The following is a 20,782-nucleotide window of genomic DNA, read 5'->3' as shown; positions in this document are numbered from 1 at the left end:
CCGTGGGTTGAAGTCTCCATCAACGTGGATGTACGATAGAACCACCTATCGGAACCACGTCAAAAATCTCCGTGTCTACATTGCGTTTGCTCCTTCCAAACTCCTCCCTTTACATTCATATGCAAAGTTTTTACATTCCGCTGCTATACTCTTGGGCTTGCATGTGTAGGTTGATTGCTTGACTTGTGCCAAGTTGCTAAAATCTTCCAAGACTTAAAATTGGGAAAATGCTAGATTTTTATTTGGTCAAGTAGTCTAATCACCCCCTCTAGACATACTTTCGATCCTACAAGGGCCTATCTTTTACTTTTATGCAAGAGTCAGTAGTATTCCTTCTCATTCCAACCTTCTCTTTAGTTGGCAAGCATCATGTGACGGGGAAAGATCTAAGCATATATGGCCATTCAAATATATTTGATCATGAATTATTATTGTTGACAATTATATCTATGATAAATAAGTTGGGAGGCGAAACATTAAGCCCCTATCTTTTTCTGTGTTCAATGGATGCTATTTGTTCTAAAAATATGCTTTGAGTGGTAGCAGTCATGGAAGACTATATGATAGTTGAGTATGTGGGATTTGCTAAATCAAAGCTCTTACATAGACCCTTCCTGAAAATAAGATGAATTGCAACTGTTTGATGACTGAGAACCTAGTTTGTTAGTTTTCAAGAAAGTTTATGATCTATGCTTTAACATGTGAATAGCTTGCTACTGGATCATGAGAAGTTTTATGAGATGAGCTACTGTTTATGACATATAATGACGCTAGAAAAATTTATTGAAATTATCATTGATCAAACTTGTGCACTTGGTAGCATTCCACATCAAAAATTTTGTTTTTAATATTTACCTACTCGAGGACGGACATGAATAAAGCTTGGGGATGCTTGATACGTCTCCAACGTATCTATAATTTTTGATTGTTCCATGCTATTATATTATCCATCTTGGATGTTTTATATGCATTTATATGCTATTTTATATGATTTTTGGGACTAACCAATTAACCTAGAGCCCAGTGCTAGTTTATGTTTTTCCTTGTTTTTGAGTTTTGCAGAAAAGGAATATCAAACGGAGTCCAATTGAGCTAAAAATTTGCCGTGATTTTTTATGGGCCAGAAGAAGCCCTCGAAGCAAAAGAGTTGGGCCAAAAGAGCCACGAGGCCTCCACAAGGGTGGAGGGCTCTCCCTACCCCCTTGGGGGCGCCCCCCGGTCTTGTGGGCTCCTCGTGGACCCCCCCTGACTTGTTCTTGACGCCAAAAATTCCTATAAATATAGAAACCCCCAGAAATAAACCTAGATCGGGAGTTCCGCCGCTGCAAGCCTCTGTAGCCACGAAAAACCAACCGGGAGCCCGTTCCGGCACCCTACCGGAGGTGGAAACCATCACCGGTGGCCATCTTTATCATCCCGGTGCTCTCCATGACGAGGAGGGAGTAGTTCACTCTCGGGGCTGAGGGTAAGTACCAGTAGCTATGTGTCTGATCTCTCTCTCTCTCTCTCCCTCTCTCGTGTTCTTGATATGGCACGATCTTGATGTACCGCGAGCTTTGTTACTATAGTTGGATCATGTGGTGTTTCTACCCCTCTACCTTCTTGTGACGAATTGAGTTTTACCTTTGAGGTTTCACTATTATCGGATTGAATACTTTTATGGATTTGAGAACACTTGATGTATGTCTTGCGTGGGATACCCGTGGTGACAATGGGGTATTCTATTGATTCACTTGATGTATGTTTTGGCACTCAACTCACGAATTCCCGAGGTGACATTGGGGTAATCTACGCATAGGGCTTGATGCACATTTTCGTCCTTGTTTCTCCGGTAGGAATCTTGGGGCACTCTTTGAGGTTCTTTGCGTTGGATTGAATATTATGAATCTGAAGTTGTTTGATGCATATAGTATAATTGACCCACGGATACTTGTGGTGACATTGGAGTATCTAGGTGACATTAGGGTTGATTGATGTGTGTTATATGGTGTTATTTTACTACGAACTCTACGGCTGTTTGTGACACTTATAGGAATAGCTCAATGGATTGATCAGAAAGAATAACTTTGAGGTGGTTTCGTACCCTACAAGCAATTTCATCTTATGTTCTTTGTGATAGGAACTTTGGAGTAACTTTTGTTGCACGTTGAGGGATTTCCATGTGATTCAATTATGTTATCATTGTTGAGAGAATTTGCACTAGTGAAAGTATGAACCCTAGGCCTTGTTTTCAAGCATTGCAATACCGTTTTCGCTCACTTTTGTTACTAGTTACCTTGCTGTTTTTATATTTTTATATTACAAAAACCTATATCTACCATCCATATTGCACTTGTATCACCATCTCTTCGCCGAACTAGTGCACCTATACAATTTACCATTGTATTGGGTGTGTTGGGGACACAAGAGACTCTTTGTTATTTGGTTGCAGGGTTGTTTGAGAGATACCATCTTCATCCTACGACTCCCACGGATTGATAAACCTTAGGTCATCCACTTGAGGGAAATTTGCTACTGTCCTACAAAACTCTGCGCTTGGAGGCCCAACACGAGTCTACAAGAAGAAGGTTGTGTAGTAGACATCAGCAGGTCAGATTCCGAACAAAGCAGTCAAGAAAAATTGTCTATTAAACTACATTGTTAACATAGAATAGAAGGAACATATAGTTTGATGAGATTTTACTTACAATAATTCAATATAATATACTTTGATCGTCTATTAGAAGTATATCATAGTAAAAAAAGAATTTTTCATCTTGGTTGGTGAGCCTTGAGGTGCAATGCACCAAATGGGTATTAGCTTGCATTGTCCACCATGATCCATTTTGGGAGAATAACCAAAGGTGTAGAAAATGGCATGTTTCATGAGTAGGACAACATATATATACACTCCATTTTGTGACACATTTTTAATAGGCTACCAGCCAGCATATAACAATTAAACAAAAAGATGATCATAACAGGCCATACTTGATCCTCTCAGCAAGGATGAACCCTTTAGACTAATGAGTGTCATCAAACCAGAACAATCATATAGTGATACTGTAATGATAGAAAAGATATATTCTTACATTTGTCAAGAGATGCTATAGGTTTGAACACATAATATCCGAAGTGCTTAGCCCCATATAGAAGATCGTTTGATTGTAATTATACATGCACATGCTTGAAACCGAACATCAGTTACCATTCCAGCGTCTATCACCAAACAAACAAACAAAAAACATCAGATGAACAATAATTAGAGCTCCTTGCCTCCTTCTGTTGGATGCAATGCATGCGCCTCTGGATGCCAAGCAGCAATCAAACGAAACCTTCTGTTTTGAACACCTGCAGTAGAAGAACGACAATGTCAGTCACAAAATGGTACTGCCAGTGTATTAGATCGATCTCATGTCACCGTGAAATAATACTGCAAGGAAAGAACATCCTCAAGATGGACTACACTGTGTCAGATGATCTGATTCTACAAATCAATCAAAAGAAAGCAATAAAAATACCAATATGATTCACACTAATGTGTGCGTGAGAGAGATGCAGGTAGTACATGGCAAGTTTTATCTGTTGATTCATTCTCCTTCAAGAATAATAAAAAACGGAAATGAATTTTTTTCACATCTAGTGTTTACAATCAAAACCAACCCGATCGAAGAGATGAGCACGACCCATCCTATCTCGGCACATGCTTGATGACAGTGCTTGAGTTAGAGGATTGTAGGTAAACCGTGAGAGAGAAAGATATGAACAGAGCTTCCATCTCAAGCTAACCCAAAAAATTAGTCAGATATAAGGAGATGGAGAGGAAGGAGAGCCCCCACCTTTGATGCAGCCGATGTTGGAGGAGGACGCTGACGGTGGCAGATCGGGAGCGCTGGTCGATGATGGGGTGCGTGGCTTGGGGGCAGCGGAACCTACATGGCCTGATTCCTCGGCAACGGGGTGCAGAGCTCGGTTCAACTGCGAAGATTACAGGGGCCTCCGGCGTCGACGACTTGTGAAGGCTTGGCAGGCAGGAGGCAGCGGCACCTCGCCATCAACGGCACCATCGCTCCTGAAGGTGAGTTGTTTTGCAATGGTTGGCTATATATTGTCGAACTGAGTCCAAACATAAGACCAAGGGGTTGATTTATTTGTGCGAGTGGAACCAGATGGAGAAGACGAAGAGAAAGGGAAAATATGGTGGAGAAGGAATGAAAGGAAACTGTAGTGGAGATGATAACGCGCCCGAAATTTAGAAACATTATAACCGAGCACTTTTCTAGCCCTCTCAGACCATTATCGTTTTCGGCCGTTGAATCTGCTTTTCTAAGCGTTTCAGGCCGTTGGATGTGAGTGCAATCCCCTATGGGCTTCAGTTGCGAACAGAGAGAGCTAGACGGGCTGGGCCGCTGCTCCCAGACCAAAATTGGAGCTCTACTATTGTTTGGGTATATGGGCTTGACACCCACGAGTAACAAAGCCCGTGAATAAATACTACTTTCCGAAGCGAGCAAGGATCCCGGTGTGCGTCATCCAGTTCTTGTCTCGCGGACGGTGGATTCATACGATGCAAGCGACCGCACCTCCACCGACGACATGGTCGCCTCACTGGGCGACGCCAAGGGGACGGGGGGCCGAAGCGTCGGCTGTGATTAGAATCCACTTGCCGGTGATTTAGCACGTAATCAATCGTAGTTTTTGCGAGCACTAATCGCAATTGATGTGTGCCACTCTTTCCGACATCCGATTATTGCAGGTCGCTTATGGTTCTTATTCAGTTTCTTCCTTCATGTGATTCATCTTCTTCCTTTATTAGATGCGTGAGGACGCTCATGATTTGGGTTCGGTTTCTTCCTTTAATTGTTGCGCGTCTATATAATCTCCACCACACTGCCACTGCTCATTCCCCAACCTTATTCGGCAACGTCACATCTTCTGGCCATGCTTCTCGCCAGGTTTCCACCGCAGGCCTATTGCCCCTCCTTCCTCACATCTTCCATCAAGATACTACTGATACCGAGACCGAGTCCCTTCTGATTGATACCGCTTTCTTGTTTTGCTCCCAATTCACGACAGACACTTTTTCTGTTGCAGGTGCTCTCACATCTCAGTTGATCTATTGGAACTGCCGACGGGTTCTGGTGGTTAGTTTGGGCACTTCTAAAGCTCACAATTTGCAATGGTTGGCACCCAGGTTAGTATACATGTACTCACATGTCTTATTGTACATATGTATGTCTAATTGTGTATACACTTCTAGAGCCTCACTCACATATCTTTCAGTCGTCTGAATTGACTGTTGATGTTGCGTATTAATTCAGTTTTTATAATAGTTTGTTAAGACCTGTTTTTCAGTTTTTAATTTAATTTCTCACATGTTTATATGTATTAAGAGGCATATTTTGTCATTCCGCATAGTCTGAAATTATTTATTGATTTATCTTTCAGTATATTTTTATTTTTGCATATTGCTAACTTATTAAGAGGCCATATTCCTTACCCTTTTTTTACCGTTATTACCGTTCTACTGTACTAGGGCATTGCGTCTACCGTGCACTGTCCTCTTCATCATGTTAAGGGTGATCAGATCTCCAGCCAATTGGTATACTCTCCATATACTACTGATGTCCGCGGTTTGGCGACTTTAAAAAATGTGAAACTGCACTCCTGTACTATAAGCGTCTTCCTCTCTACTTGTATGGGTAATATATGTGAACATGTTTAATTGTTGGGATACAAAAGTTTCAGTTGATTATAACCGCTTCTTCATCATAGAAAAAAACAGACCATATGTTACTTCAATCCACATGAGGATTTTATTAATGCTATTGTAGCTTCGAATTGTCTACTTAAGTATTGCGAAGCTACCATCCGGTTCTACATTTGGCCAAAAATACGTCCATAGTACAATCTCCTATAATGTCGGCTTCTGATGTTCCCGTATGGCCTACCATATGGGTAACTTTATTGTTACAAGCTATCTGTACATCAAAGATTTGTCTCTCACCTTGATGCCAACAAATCATGTTATCCTCTTTATATATATACAAACTGAGTGCATGAAATTTGAATTATATAGATAACCATTATACATCCATACATTTCTTTACTTGATCTCTAAGTTTCAACGTTTTTCAGGGATGCACAGGGTCTGCATGTGTCCACGAAGAGAAAATTGCAAAAGGATGGCTATTAAAGCATCAAGTGTTAGTATATTTTCGGTTTTGCGGACGGATGTGATGTTGTGGCTGCGTTTGCTTGCATCAAGATTTTTAACCTAGTTATTTTTGTGTGCAAAAGCTAGATCTCAAGCTTTCAACATTGTTCAGTTTCACGCGTAAATGCAGGCTTGTTTTTCTTAAAGAATAATTTTGTTATAAGGCAGACTTAAGGCTTTCAACATAGTTCAGCTTTATAAATAAATTCAGGCTTGTTCTTCTTAAAGAATAATGTAGTTGCTTTCAAAATTGCTCGATTTATGCATAAATTCATGTAATAGATCAAAATTAAGACCAATAAGGCCTTTGATGTTCTGGCCAACGATCACCCTGTTGCATTGCTTCTGTGGTGTACCAACTATTACATCATGCTATTTATATCACCTTGATATTTCATTGTTCTGAAATATAACAGATATAATCTTAGTGTTATGTCGTATGCCTATGTATTTTTAGAAATACCTACCATTTTATTGTAAAAATGTATGGGTGCAGCAATGCGCGCCATTAATGATCTAGTTAATGTTAGGAAGAGAACATACATATGGCCTAAAAGTATCAAGACCAAGGCACGACCCAATTCATTAACTGCATGCACTGGTTTAACTGCACCAAATTAAGTGGCGACATGCATGCGCTTGGATGAAATTGGCTGCGTGCTTGTTTGGCATTACTGGCTGGTCTCACGCGCACCAAAATTCACCTTCCGTGTAATATCAACGGACGCACCTCGCTTGCACTCGCTTGCACCGAACAAACAAAGTAGTAGTATTTTTGCTGAACTATAACATGCGTGTGCGATTCAAAAATCTGCTGATGTGGCGTGAGTGCTGAGATGGAATAGATGCATGTTGAGATGAGGTGGATAGGCCGCATGTCAAAAAAAATAAGTTAACGGGATGAGCTATTTATGTATTATAGATTTTTTTGTTACTGTTGTAACTCTTCATTTTATCACTAGACGATTACTATTTGATACAGTCCACTTATTGATCCACATTCTGATATCATAGTCTTCTAATTTCCAGAAGGAGTCTTGACCTCGTTGAAAAATAAGTTGTCTGGGAGCTTTATCAGCATCCAAGAAAGCAGCTAAATCCGAAAGTTGCCTGAAAAAGGAATTCAATCCAGGAAGCAAGCCGGGCTGTGAACTGACTACTGTACTGACCTCTGGCCACATCGATTGACTTTACCTAATTTGGTTGTTCGGTCCAGTCAGCCCCCTGCTCCCATGGAAACTCCGCCTCACAACCCCATCTCGCCCCCCTCCCCGCCCCCGGTCGCCGATGGCTCCCCGGCGGCCGACGCTGGGGCGGACGGAGAGGAGCCGGCGGGGGAGTTCAGCGCGGGGCTGGAACCCCTGTGGTCGCTCCTCTTCGGCACCCCGGAGGAGCTGGAGCCCATGTGGTCGCCGCCCAGGGGATTCGACGTCGGCGCCGAGTTCGCCGCCGCGGCAGCGGGCCCGGATCCCCTGGTGGACGACGGAGGAGGGCCCTGGGACGGTGCCGAGTGGAGGTCAACGGGGCTCGTCGCCGGCGAGGGCGTGTCGGCGACGACCCGGGCGCCATCCCCGCCCACCGCGGCGCCGGGCTTCGCGGAGTTCGAGCCCCCAGCGTCAGATTCATCGGAAGGCGCTCCAGGGGTGAGCCCGCTTGATCACCTTGATGATTATTCACGTATGCCGGAATCTCCGTCTACTCCTGTTGCTGTAGACATGCGGGAAAAGCTCGTGTTCGTCTCTGACTCCACGCCGGTGCCGGGGTCTCCTCAGTCACCATGGGGGTCTTGCTTGGAAGCCAATCTAGAGGAGAGTGCACCGACGTGCACGCTGAACACCATGTCGTCGCCTCCACAACTTCCGCCGGATGATGACGATTTGGTGGAGGCAGAGGATGCTCCCAAGTATTTCTCTCCTTCAGAGAATATTGCCTCAGCAAGCATGGCTGCTGTTGATTTGAACGCGGAGTATGACCCCAAGGGGAATGCCGATGGTTGCGGTACCTCAGGTGCTACCAGTACAAATGACACGTCCCTTTGGGGATCACGGAGGACTGCGAAGACCATGGCGGCAGCAAATGCCACACCTTCAGAACCAAAAGCACGCTCATCTAGATCCTCCAAGCGGCGCCCTGTGGACTCAGATCTGGGAAGAAGCAGTGAAAGGCACAACCTTTCTGTATCCACCACTAAGCCGATCAAAGAGACCACCACTACTGCACCAGACATAGTTGATAAGCTGATCAAAGAGATTACCAGTACTGCACCAAACACAGTTGACGAGCCCATCAAAGAGGCCACCACTACTGCACCAGCCACAGTTGATAAGCCGATCAAAGGGACTACCACCACTTCAGCAGACACAGTTGATAAGCTGATCAAAGAGACCACCACTACTTCACCAGACACAGTTGACTTGCGCAACAGGGTGGAACAACATAGGTCAGCAGAAAATGTTAAGATGCAAAGCACCTCCAGTGGCCATGAGAACAAAGGAGGTGGTTTCAGTAATCAGATTGTAGTGGCTTTACCAGCCGTGAATTATAGGTCCGCCAAGCGCGGCGGAGTCTCTGTTCGTGCCCCAAGGAAGACTAAGACGGCTGTAAAGGCATCATCGTTGGATTCAGACAGTGTACCACCTATCTCGCCAGTGGTAAACAGTGAACCTTCAATGCATAAAGCAGAGTCTAATCCTCATGTACGACCTAGCAAGTATGATCTTGACCCTGAGAACTGCTTGCCATCGGACAAAGTGGACAGTAGTGGTATTGTACCGTGCAATGCGGGGTTGATGAGTGCGGAGTCGCACGTGGTCAGTGAGATGCCCCAACAACATGATGGAAAATCTTCTAAGCCTCCAAGGGCAAAGAGGGCGAGGGTATCGACAGGTAAATGCTCGTCAAATTTGAAGAGGACAAAGAAAAATGGTGGCTCAATTTGCCAATCGCCAACTGTCACAACGATGCCAGATCCGAACAACAGTTCCAAAGTCATCATGGATAAGAAATTGGTTGATTCGGAAATGGTGGATAGTGTTAATGGATCCTGTTGTTTTGTGGGGGAGGCAGTGCCGGAGGAGGAGGCTAGACAGAGGTGGCCTCACCGCTACGAGAAGAATCATCACTTTGTGGAGAAGGTAGGCATTTGGCTCCACTGTCTGCTCTTTGCATGGCTGCATCATATACTTGATATAAGAACGGGATATTTGTTGGTGTAGATTGATTCAGAATAAACAAATAGTTCTGTGGATTTTAAGGCTTGTCAAGAGTAGAATCTTTTACTAGAACTATATTCACATGCTCATCACAGCGGTGCACAACCATAAATATAGCAAGGAGTGCTGATTAGTACACATGCAAATCATCAATACCTTCCTAGCAACAATATCCAAGCATGTAGGAAAACGTCAGAGAACATACGTATCAAATGGGGTACATGTCAGAATTCACAATAGGTAGTAGCAAGTAGTACCATAGAAGGTGGTGTAGGACTGTAGATAGACGTTAATGTTAGAGATGTACATAGTTTCCATTTTGGCTGTATAATATCCTGTTGTATAAGTGGTTTTCCTGCACATTGACCACACATGTACGTGCATATATACTGAAACAGAAAATAATTTTAACTTCAACCCAGAAAATGAAGCCTTGATCATTGTTTTTTTTGCAAGTCTTTGAGCCTAATCGGTTTGGTGCCAATATTTGGCAAGCCAGCATTTGGTAAAATCAAAAGTAGCCAACCAATTGCCTGTCAACATTTTAGACTTGCGAACAATTGGCATCAAACCAATTAGGCTCTTCATCTTGTATGCAGCTAGGGACACAGGAGTTACAGATAACTTTGGACAGTGGTTCAAACAAATGGACATTGGATGCCATATGATAAGAGAAGTGAACAAATATCTTAAATGAATCACATTGCTAGTCAGGTTGACTAGGTGAAAACCCAAATAATTGTTGACTTGTGTAACATGAAGCACATAATTGCAGGAGAAATTGTATGAATAAACAGGAAAGGACCAACAATTTCTCTTGTGTGCGCAATAGCATAATCTTGTAATAATAAGTAATACCCACAGGCATGTTGGCTTCATAATTTATAGATTCTTATATGGAATTTGTTATTCGTATACTAGTACATACTAGATTTATACTCTGCCTTGTAACAATTGAATTTTACGCAAGTAATGTTTTCTGCTTGTGGTTTCTCTGTTTGAAGGATAAGAGGAGCGATATCCAACCAGTTGCCAAGTGAGCAAAAATGCATTGTCTCTTATACTTTATGAATGATTAAGTTGCTCCTGTTACCAGGCTAACAGCTATACGTCTACCTTGCATTACAGTGCTGGCAATGCTGTCTTGGATGTCAAATGTCACTATTTGCAAGCCAGCATATCCGGATCTACTTTATGCATTGGAGATTGTGCATTTGTGAAAGTGAGTTCATATTTCTACGCTAATATTTCTTTTATAGTTTTATGTATCTTTATGGTTGTGCCTTCTTCATTTTTATGTCTTCTGAACTCATTAAATGTTTCAAAAAGTTTCCAAAAATAATAACCCATTGATCAATCTCATGCATTTGTTTTCCATTTTGTAGAGTTTTGCATCTCGGTGATCACGTTCATGTATTTTTTTTGCAGAATCTTTATCTATGTTTATCTAGACCTGATGCTTGATTACAAACATGTTTTTGTTATTGTGTTATATAAAACTAATATTTATGAAGATGTCAAAAACTTTTTTGTTGCACAACTCTAACAGGGTTAATCTTGTGCAGGGTCCAGAGGGAAAGCCAGATTACATAGGCAAGATACTGGAGTTCTTTGAAACAGTTGCCGGTGAATATTACTGCAGAGTGCAGTGGTTTTTCAGAGCTGAAGACACGGTGAGTTCTGTTGTCCTGGCTGTTTGACTGAGAATTACGTATCTCTTAAGAAACATTTTCAGCTGATGAGTATTGTTGAAGTGTTTATGTGGACTGCCTAGCCCTTACCATCAGTTCAGACTCTTGGTTGCATGGGATAGTGCATGAAGCTTAACATGGTATCAGAGCCCAAGGTCTTGGTTCAAGTCCTGGCTTTCCCAATTTATCCAAAAATTGTTGTTCCGCCCTTTGTGTCCACGTATAGGCCTCTTGAGCCATACCTCTGACTCTATCCACGTGTTCTCCGCGTCACACGTGAGAGGGGTGTTGAAGTGTATATGTGGATTGCCTAGCCCTTTCCATTACTTCGGACTTTTGGTTGTGTTGGCTAGTGCATGAAGTTTAACAAGTATGAAAGTTGATAATGCATTTTTTTTGTTTTGGAGTTGAGAATGCAGTTTATTTTAGAATCTCTAACCATGTTTTTTTCAACCTCTTATTCGATCTCAGATCATGGAAGACCAAGCACAGTCTCATGACCCAAGGAGGCTCTTTTACTCAGATCTGAAGGATGACAATGCTCTAGACTGCATTGTCTCCAAAGTGTCAATTGTGCAAGTTTCTCCTTGTGTATGGATTCATCTTGTATCTTAGATATTTTCTTGTGATGTCTGGTTTCCCAATATTTGTTCCAACTGAGAAGTAATGTTATTTATTTATGTTACAGGTTGATAACCAGTCAAAGTCAATTCCTTCACCCCAGTATTACTATGACATGAAGTACTCTCAGGACTACAGCACATTCTCTACTTTGGAAATGGGTTTGTTTTCTCAAACAACAGTGATGCACATGTGGCTATGCATGAATTTAAGAGACCGGAAATACTTTATAGTGCCAACCAATTATGACTTGGATTTGAGAGCGGCTCTCCAAAATTTTGCATTTGTTTCAAGTAGCTTTCAGATTTTGTTTTATTATTGTCAAGCTGGTCATAGTTTCTGAAATATCTTGTTTTGTAATTTGCATTTTGTGTAGTTTCTGTTGTATCATCTTTTCATTGTTGTTATGAGCTTACCTCATCAGTCTGACTTTGTTTCACGAAATGCAGAAGATACACATGCTAGATTGCAATCAAGTCAAGTAAGTAGTATCAGTATGAAAAAGGCAGACTTCAATAAGACGCAAAAGTCTCATGTGCCGAATAAGAAGGATCTCTCTTTGTTAGATCTGTACTGTGGTTGTGGCGGAATGTCAACTGGACTTTGTCTTGGAGCTCATGGTGGCGGTGTGAATCTTGTGACGGTACTTCTACACAAACATCGTATGTATTATAACTTAGTAGGAATGCATGCTTTTTGAATGTTTTGCTCATTGTTTAGAGATGGGCTGTTGATGATGATGAAGTTGCATGTGAAAGCTTCAGAATGAATCATCCAGAAACTCGGGTACTGTGGCTTTCATAATTTCATGGCCCATGCTATATTTTTCTCAGTATAGTTTTTAATGCAATTTCTGATCCATTTTATACACACTGTCATGCTGCTTCAATAGGTCCGCAACGAAACTACCGATGATTTCCTTGAATTGCTGAAAGAATGGCAAAAATTATGCAAACAATATGTGAAGGAAAGTGAAGTAAATGACCATGCTGATGCTATAACAGAATTCAGTAATGGGGGTCCAGATGATTCTGCAGTCCCTCCTGAAGAGCTTGAAGTATGGAAGTTAGTTGATATTTGTTTCGGTGATCCCAGTAATGTCAGAAAGCGCTGCTTATATTTTAAGGTTTGCGATGATTTATTGATTAGTTTCCTCTTCTTTTAAAACTATAACAGAGGCAGCTTAATTACTTGTCAGATCTACCAGTGGAAGCAGACAGTTCAAATCCCTAATTCCATTTGAATCAAACTAACACGCGATTGCTCCTGTGTCATATTTTTTATTTACAATGGAATATACAGGTCTCAGTAGGCTTAATCCAAACCAAGGTAGAAGATAATATATGAGTCACTTTAGTCCCTATAAATATCCCTCCATTATACTCCCTCCGTTCGGAAATAACTGACACGAGGAGACAAGATTTTGAACTGTCGGTTCAAAATCTTGTGACCTCGCGTCAGTTATTTCCGATGGGGGAGTAGCTATTATCTATTATAAAGGGGGCCCTGACTAGTCCTTCAATTTGTCAAAGGGTCCACCAAGTATTTCCGTTTAGATTTTTTACCAACGGCGAAACATATAAATGATTTCCTATCAAATAAGTACGTTCACTCTCTTGCCTTAACCCTGTAGCAAAGCTCTTCCATATGTCCATAGATCACATACTTTTCTTCTCTTTTGTTCATATATGCTTCTATGCTTAACTAAATTTGCTATTTTATTATGCAATATGTATGCAGGTCCGTTGGAAGGGTTATGGCCCTAATGATGACACGTGGGAGCCAATTGAAGGATTAGGGTATGCAATTTTTTATCTTACCAAGACTCATTTCACGTAATATGAACAGTCCCACTTTTAAAATGCAGGAACTGCAATGATGCAATTAAGGATTTTGTTATTGAAGGTCATAAGCGAAAGATACTACCACTTCCTGTGAGTGTTATTCTTCAAAGTCAGCTTTGGTGAAATTAAGTATACTGAGTATATGACTGTCAACTAGTAGATTAGATCCTTTCCCTGAAAAAGGAAACTAAACATAGATAAAAAAATCAAGTACGATTCAATATTTGACCGTCAAATAGAGATCCAAGAACACATTGCGAACACGTCTATGCAATTTTGACATGATGCAGAATTTTTATTTTCTTGAAGAAGCTTAGTAGAACAAAAACTGATTACATGAGGTGCGGTTTCAGTACTACTAGGTGCGAGGAGGAGGTTAGCCTTGATGGGTAGGTGGTACCTCAGAAGGACACCTTTCGATATTTGGGGGTCAATGCTGCAGAAGGATGGGGGTATTGATGAAGATGTGAACCATCGAATCAAAGCCGGATGGATGAAGTGGCGCCAAGCTTCTGGCATTCTCTGTGACAAGAGAGTGCCATAGAAGCTAAAAGGCAAGTTCTATAGGACGGCGGTTCGACCCGCAATGTTTTATGGCGCCGAGTGTTGGCCGACTAAAAGACGACATCTTCAACAGTTAGTTGTGGCGGAGATGCGCATGTTGAGATGGATGTGTGGCCACACGAGGAAGGATCGAGTCCGGAATGATGATAGAGTTGGGGTAGCACCAATTGAAGAGAAGCTTGTCCAACATCTCTGAGATGGTTTGGGCATATTCAGCGCAGGCCTCCAGAAGCTCCAGTGCATAGTGGACGGCTAAAGTGTGTGGATAATGTCAAGAGAGGTCGGGGTAGACCGAATTTGACATGGGAGGAGTCCGTAAAGAGAGATCTGAAGGATTGGAGTATCACCAAAGAACTAGCCATGGACAGGGGTGCGTGGAAGCTTGCTATCCATGTGCCAGAACCATGAGTTGGTCGCGAGATCTTATGGGTTTCACCTCTAGCCTACCCCAACTTGTTTGGGACTAAAGGCTTTGTTGTTGTTGAAGAATATGATGCAGAATTGTTGTGGCTATGCCTTCCCTTTGTGCTTCCATGTTATAAATAGTAAGCGAGATCATGTGGGGACAGCAGTATAGGAGGGCTACCCCATAGGTGCGTCCAGCACAGCCTTGTACGGCCCACACAGCTAGGGGCGCACCCCTTGCGTTGCCCTCCAAGAACATATATCCTTTTGTTTTCCCAAAAAAGAATTGTATTTCCTTATTTTGCGGCTGTCTCCATCTATATGTATGGAGACCCCTGACCATTGTATATAGCAGATGAGAAGTTGCCCTAATCTCTCCAGGCCTGCAACCTGCAGCAACAATGCCAGCCCAGCTGAACCTCTCTATCATCACAGCTCAGAATGATTCTGATATCAAAGCCGGCGATCTCTGTTGCACATGCTACCAGGGGTGAACCTATGAACTTCAACGACCGCGTCTCTGTTGCCACCCTCAAGGAGTTCACCGAGCACCCAAAAAAAAACCCAGGCCTGGAGGTTTCTCCGCACGCATCTGCGACGGCGACCGCTGTCGTCAACACTGCCAACATCCAGCGATCCCCCCCCCCCCCCCCCCCCGGTAGCTGCATCCACTGTGGTCTTTGCAGCCATGCTGGGTGCACAGGAGAAGCTTGTGCCGCCCTGATCGATGTTACCGGAGGGGTGGCGTGGCCGCACCATCGATGATCACGGCGATAGTCACCCTCAGCGGCTTGCAAGTTGGTGTTCCCAACCAATGGTGCCGAGGGTGACGTGTTACTTGGCTTAATCAATGTGAGCAGTGCTTTGCAGGTCAGGGCACACTGGCAAGTGCGAAGGTGTGGTTAGCGTCCTACCACCTGACGGGTTTGGCAAAACTGTGATACTGCCACAAGGAGCGCAAGCATGGCCAACCCTCCTGAGAGGACTTCACCGCGCATATCAGCCGATGCTTTGGTCCACCCTCGGGCAGCAACCCGTTTGGCGAGATTATTTTGCTTACCACTTTGGTATGCCGACTACCAGAAACAATTTCTAGCCCTCAAGGTCTTCCCCGAAGACGAGGAATGTGGCATCTTTATGAACGGCCTTGACGAGCCCCTCAAGGTCTAATTTCTCATCTTCAAGGCAACACCGAGGATGCCATGGAGTCACATGCTCGTCTGAGCAACTGGTGCCGTGCATGACCGCTGCCCAGCCAAGTCGGTCAGGTCGCTCATCCCATCCTGTGGTCGCTTGGGGGCCCTAACTGAGGACTTACTCGGTGTGCTACGTTCCTCCTGGCCGTTCAAGAGCTATCTTTGACCGATAATACGTTACCACTTTCCCAACCAAAAAAGAGTGACTATAACCCCTTTAAATGTTCAAAATTTTAATTTGAAGATCTGTTATAAATATTTATTTTATTTCTTTATTTTCCATTCTATTCTTGAGGGGTTACTATTTTTTTGCGCGCGCGCGCGCACACACACACAGTGCGGGAGTCAAACTGGCTCATAGCCTTGTCCCAATCTTCCCTCACGACCTCACCTCATGATCATATAAAGTGGATCGGGAGTCAAACTGGACACATCTAACTAATATGTGGAGCTATCACAGTGGCAACCGACGTGGTGCTTGTTTCATAGGCGAGCCTTTTTGCTGCCTGTTTGAAGACACAGAAACTTTTTGGCTTGATTATCCACTGCGTGCACACAGACACTAGCACTACCACGACAAATCAAAATTCACATACCATCTTCACATAAGTAGCGCTTTTACAGCAGCAAGCTATGTGGTGCTTGTTTGATAGGCCAGGTCACATATTCGAAGAAACCCATCCCATACCGCTGCCACCGACACCTCCGCGCCAACTGTTCGGTCATCTGCCCTTTCAAGTTGGATTTGTCGGGCACACCATATTCCTCTCTACCTAGGTGGATTTGCCACTACCCATTAGACCACCTTAACCTCTCCTCCATGGTGTAAAGGTCAAGTACTTATCATGACTGTTGTCACTCTGCAGTATAGTTAGTCCATGTAAATTCTTTCTCTCATGGTTGCTATGGCCTCATTGGTTAATATTACTTTTTTCATATATTGTTTGTGTATGTTTTCAGGGTGCTGTTGATGTCGTATGTGGTGGTCCACCATGCCAAGGCATTAGTGGCTACAACCGCAATAGAGAATTTGATGAACCATTTAAATGTGAAAAAAACAAGCAGATTATTGTCTTTATGGATATCATGCAATTTTTGAGGCCCAAATACGTCTACATGGAAAACGTCCTTGATATATTGAAATTTGCTGATGCAACACTTGCAAAATATGCTCTAAGTCGCCTAATTGGTATGCATTACCAAGCCAAACTAGGGATCATGGCTGCTGGATGTTACGGCCTTCCACAATTTAGGATGCGTGTATTTTTATTGGGCTGTCATCCTGAAGAGGCAAGTATGATTTTCTTGTATTTTATTAACTGGGACACTGGGAGCCAGCCCTATTGGAAAATCATGTTCTGATATTGGAAAATTACTTTATTGTTGCCTAATTACCATTTTTACTCTGTAGAAATTGCCCCCATTTCCTCTGCCTACACATGGAGCGATTGTGAAGAATAATTGCCCATTGGCTTTTGAGGTAACCATGAATTGATGAAATTCGGTCTGTGATAAGAAGATAGTGTGTATCCCACCTTAGAAATGCATTTGTATGGAACGATTTCAGTTCGCTCTTTGCATCTCACATTATTTACCTGTCAAAAATGAGGACGTGCTTTCTCTGGCATGCTTACTGCATTGTATGTTTACACTCGTTCTGTGTGTTGTATTCTGTTTTGCTTGTCCATCATCTGGGAATTTTCACCTGTTGATGCCTGCTATGATGTCTTTGTTTTTCCAACTAGGCAGAGTATTCAGACCTCCAGTGTGAACCTGACACATTTTTTTAATCTTGTAGCGTAATTTGGTTGGGTGGTCTGACAGCACATCAGTACAACTAGAGAAGCCAATTGTCCTTGAAGACATTCTTTCAGATCTTCCGAAAGTAATTGAAAATCTTATAAGAGTTCTTAAATCTCTAATTTTAGTAACCTTTTGGTTCATAAGCTGTTGTAAACTGTTAGGTGGGAAATGCAGAAGATCGTGATGAAATGCCATATGTAAAGGGCCCTCAAACGGAATTCCAAAGATACATTCGGACATTTAGTTCTGGTGGGTCTAATATTTTTCTATGCTTATATTCTGAAGATACTAATTGTTGAAATAGGAAATAGTGTAGGGTTGTTAGGCAAATCTGATAGACAGGTCTATAATGGACCTGTCTAACGCGCGATGGTGCACAACCATCCCCACACGACTACACTCTCAGGAGCTTAGGTTGGGACCCTTTGGTGGAAGGAGGGAGAGGGGGATATTTTTTTTGCATTGTATAGAACCGATTTTGTTCAGTACTAATGGTGGGGAAACTCAGGAAAAATAACAATTGAAAAATAACATAATTCAATTGAAAACTATTGATAACATAATTCAATCGAACCGATTCAAGTGTATTGTTTTGTTTTCCCAGTAGTTTAGGGTTTGGGTGTGTCCCTTAGGGTGTGTTTGTTTGATGCCCACACTAGCCCACCTACCAAATGTTGGCAAGAGTTTACTTGCCAAATTTTTGGCCAAGGAATCCCCCACCCTCAATTGACCATTTATTTGGTAAAAATCTGTGCAAGGAAAGGGTGGACATCCATCGGTAACCAAAATTTTGGAAACAAAGCAAACAGTGACCGAAATTTGATAGCCAGCCAATTTTTTGGCAGGGCTAGTGTGGGCAGCAAACCAAACAGACCCTTTCCTTGTACTGTATATTTGCCCTTTGGGTTGTTGGAATAAGCAGTCTCCATTTGAGCCTTTCTCCAGTATTGGCATGTTGGATGTCATAAACTAAATTTAGAAGGGTATCACATAATTTACTCCTTTTTATTTTCGCTGTAGTTTCCGTAATTTTTATTTAGTACCAAACCTTTCGTAATTCTGTTTGAAACTCACATAAATTTCTTCCACTGCAGAAGTGCAGGGTCCCAAATCTCATGCCGCAAAAGCTAAGTCAAAAAAATCTAAGCCAAAATTGTATGACCATCGGCCGTTGGCACTGGGTCATGATAACTACTTAAGGGTTTTGCAAATTCCCAAGAAAAAGGTTTGCCGAGAAACTTATATGTTAGCATTTCATCTTTGATAAATCACCCCCTTCAATCTCACCAGTCCTATTCCAGGGAGCTAATTTTAGAGACCTTCCGGGAGTCATAGTTGGTCCTGACAATGTGGCTAAACTGGATCCAACAAAGGAAAGAGTACTTTTACCATCTGGTCGTCCTCTGGTAAGATGCTTAAGATACACCATACTTCTCTGTATGTGCAATTTAAAACTTGCCAGGTTGTGGTTTCATATTTTCATTTCAGGTGCTTGATTGTGTACTGACATACGAGGATGGTAGATGCTTAAGGTTGGTTTCAATTGATTTTAGTAGTACACTGCTGTTTCATAGATATGGTTTCTTGTTTCTGATTTAACTGTCTCTTGTATGATATATTGTAGACCTTTTGGTCGACTATGGTGGGATGAGGTAGTCGGAACTGTGCTGACGTGTCCAAATATTCGTATGCAGGTTACCTATGATTCCATCTTCTTTATTCACTTGGCTCATAACTTTAAAATATCTCATAAGAAACTAAGAGAATATGTTTCAGGCCTTGATACATCCTGCGCAGGACAGACTGCTCACTGTTCGTGAAAGTGCTCGATTGCAAGGTTTTCCTGATAGCTACAGGTTTCGTGGAACAGTCAAAGACAGGTACTTGTTTACATTGTTTCTGTAAGTTGTCACGTCAGGGTTGAGCGCTTCAATTTCTTGTAATACTCTATTCCGAGATAGTTGGAACCCATTACTTTTTTTCCCATCCATGCATCCCCACTAAACTTATTTTCCTTCCATCTTCTTAAGCCACGTCATCAGGTCCACTAATTGCAATTGGCTTGCCAATCTTTAGGCAAGCCAAAAAATTGGCTACCAATTGGTTGGTCACCAACGTACTTAGCCAACCAAACTTACCAAAAATTGGCAAGATTTGAAATTGCCAAATGTATGACAAAATTTGACTCATATGCTTAATGCAGGGTCTTTTCCCCTTCCCTTTGCTGCATGCCTTATCTTCTCCCTCCCCATTGGTTGCACATATACTGCCCTCATCCTCGGCCTCGCTGCCCATAATCTCCTTGCCTCTGCGCAACGACACCGCCACCACTCTTTTCATATAGGTCATTTGTTGAGGCCGTCATATAGAATTCTCAGCATAGTCCATACGCCATACTCAATATGAATTCTAACTGTTTCTAATGATTTCCCGCAGCAACGTGTGGGGTATCTTTTAGTGTACATAAGATTATATGATATTTAGATAGTGGCCTGTAGCATAATGTTAACATGTGATGAGCCTGGCTGCAGGTATCGCCAGATTGGAAATGCTGTGGCCGTACCCGTTGGCCGTGCACTTGGGTATGCCTTGGCCATGGCCAACCTGAACAAGACTGGAAATGATCCCCTCATGGAGCTACCACCCAAGTTTGCATTCTCTCATATAGAAGGCACTCCTTAGTCAGACTGGCAAAACCTAACGGTTGACTTTTCCACCTGGGTTTAAGTCTCGTCATCTCCGTTCATTCTCCGCTAGAAAAGCTGGGTACCTCATGGTCGTGAATATCATTAGGACTCGTGAATATCGTTAGGGCATGCGCATTTTAACATAAGTCTTGATTCATTTTATTGCCATGTTGTACCTTGTAACATCTTAGTTTCTTAGAAGTTCCTGTAGGCAGGTGTAAGTTGCTCAGTATGGTTTGTCCTGAGAGAACCTTGTGTTGTACTGTAAAAGAATGTAGGTATCATAACTTTGTCACATACATTTGTTAGAAGCTCACATGGGCAGGTGTAGGTGGCTGCAGTGGATCTCCTCTGCCTTTGTTGTACTATAAAGACTATGTATGTATGTATGTATAGACAAGCTGAGTGGTCAGGGGAATAAAATGTACACCTTCTGACGTGTTGGTGGTGTTCTAATATACTTGTATGTATTTTCGTGTGAGTGAATGTAAGAAACGCCTAAGAGCATCTTCAACAAATGATGTAAAACTGGTTTCCTGGATTTTTTGCCTTTCTCTTTTACG

At 42.5% G+C, this 20,782-nt stretch overlaps 1 protein-coding gene across 2 annotated transcripts; it reads left to right on the top strand.

Moving 5' to 3' along the window:
* Positions 1–7,371: 7,371 nt before the first annotated feature.
* LOC125552096 (DNA (cytosine-5)-methyltransferase CMT2) lies at positions 7,372–20,656 on the top strand. 2 transcript variants are annotated; one of them, XM_048715573.2, is made up of 21 exons: positions 7,373–9,330; positions 10,413–10,444; positions 10,537–10,630; positions 10,974–11,081; positions 11,571–11,690; positions 11,788–11,881; positions 12,170–12,363; positions 12,441–12,506; positions 12,613–12,846; positions 13,461–13,519; positions 13,588–13,654; positions 16,690–17,019; positions 17,141–17,209; positions 17,528–17,614; positions 17,694–17,781; positions 18,627–18,757; positions 18,834–18,938; positions 19,021–19,064; positions 19,157–19,226; positions 19,309–19,412; positions 20,064–20,656. In XM_048715573.2, the coding sequence occupies exons 1-21, from the start codon at positions 7,429–7,431 to the stop codon at positions 20,212–20,214; spliced, it is 4,149 nt and encodes a 1,382-aa protein (XP_048571530.1). In that variant the 5' UTR covers positions 7,373–7,428; the 3' UTR covers positions 20,215–20,656. The 2 variants fall into 2 exon arrangements, with proteins under 2 accessions (XP_048571529.1, XP_048571530.1); XM_048715572.2 differs by lacking the exon at positions 10,413–10,444 and having other exon boundaries at positions 7,372–9,330; positions 10,505–10,630.
* The last annotated feature ends 126 nt before the right edge of the window (positions 20,657–20,782 follow it).

Source organism: Triticum urartu, chromosome 4A, assembly GCF_056163025.1.
Source record: "Triticum urartu cultivar PI428250 chromosome 4A, HENAU_Tu73, whole genome shotgun sequence".
In the NCBI taxonomy this organism is placed as follows: domain Eukaryota; kingdom Viridiplantae; phylum Streptophyta; class Magnoliopsida; order Poales; family Poaceae; genus Triticum; species Triticum urartu.
This window is presented reverse-complemented; position numbering and strand designations above follow the sequence as displayed.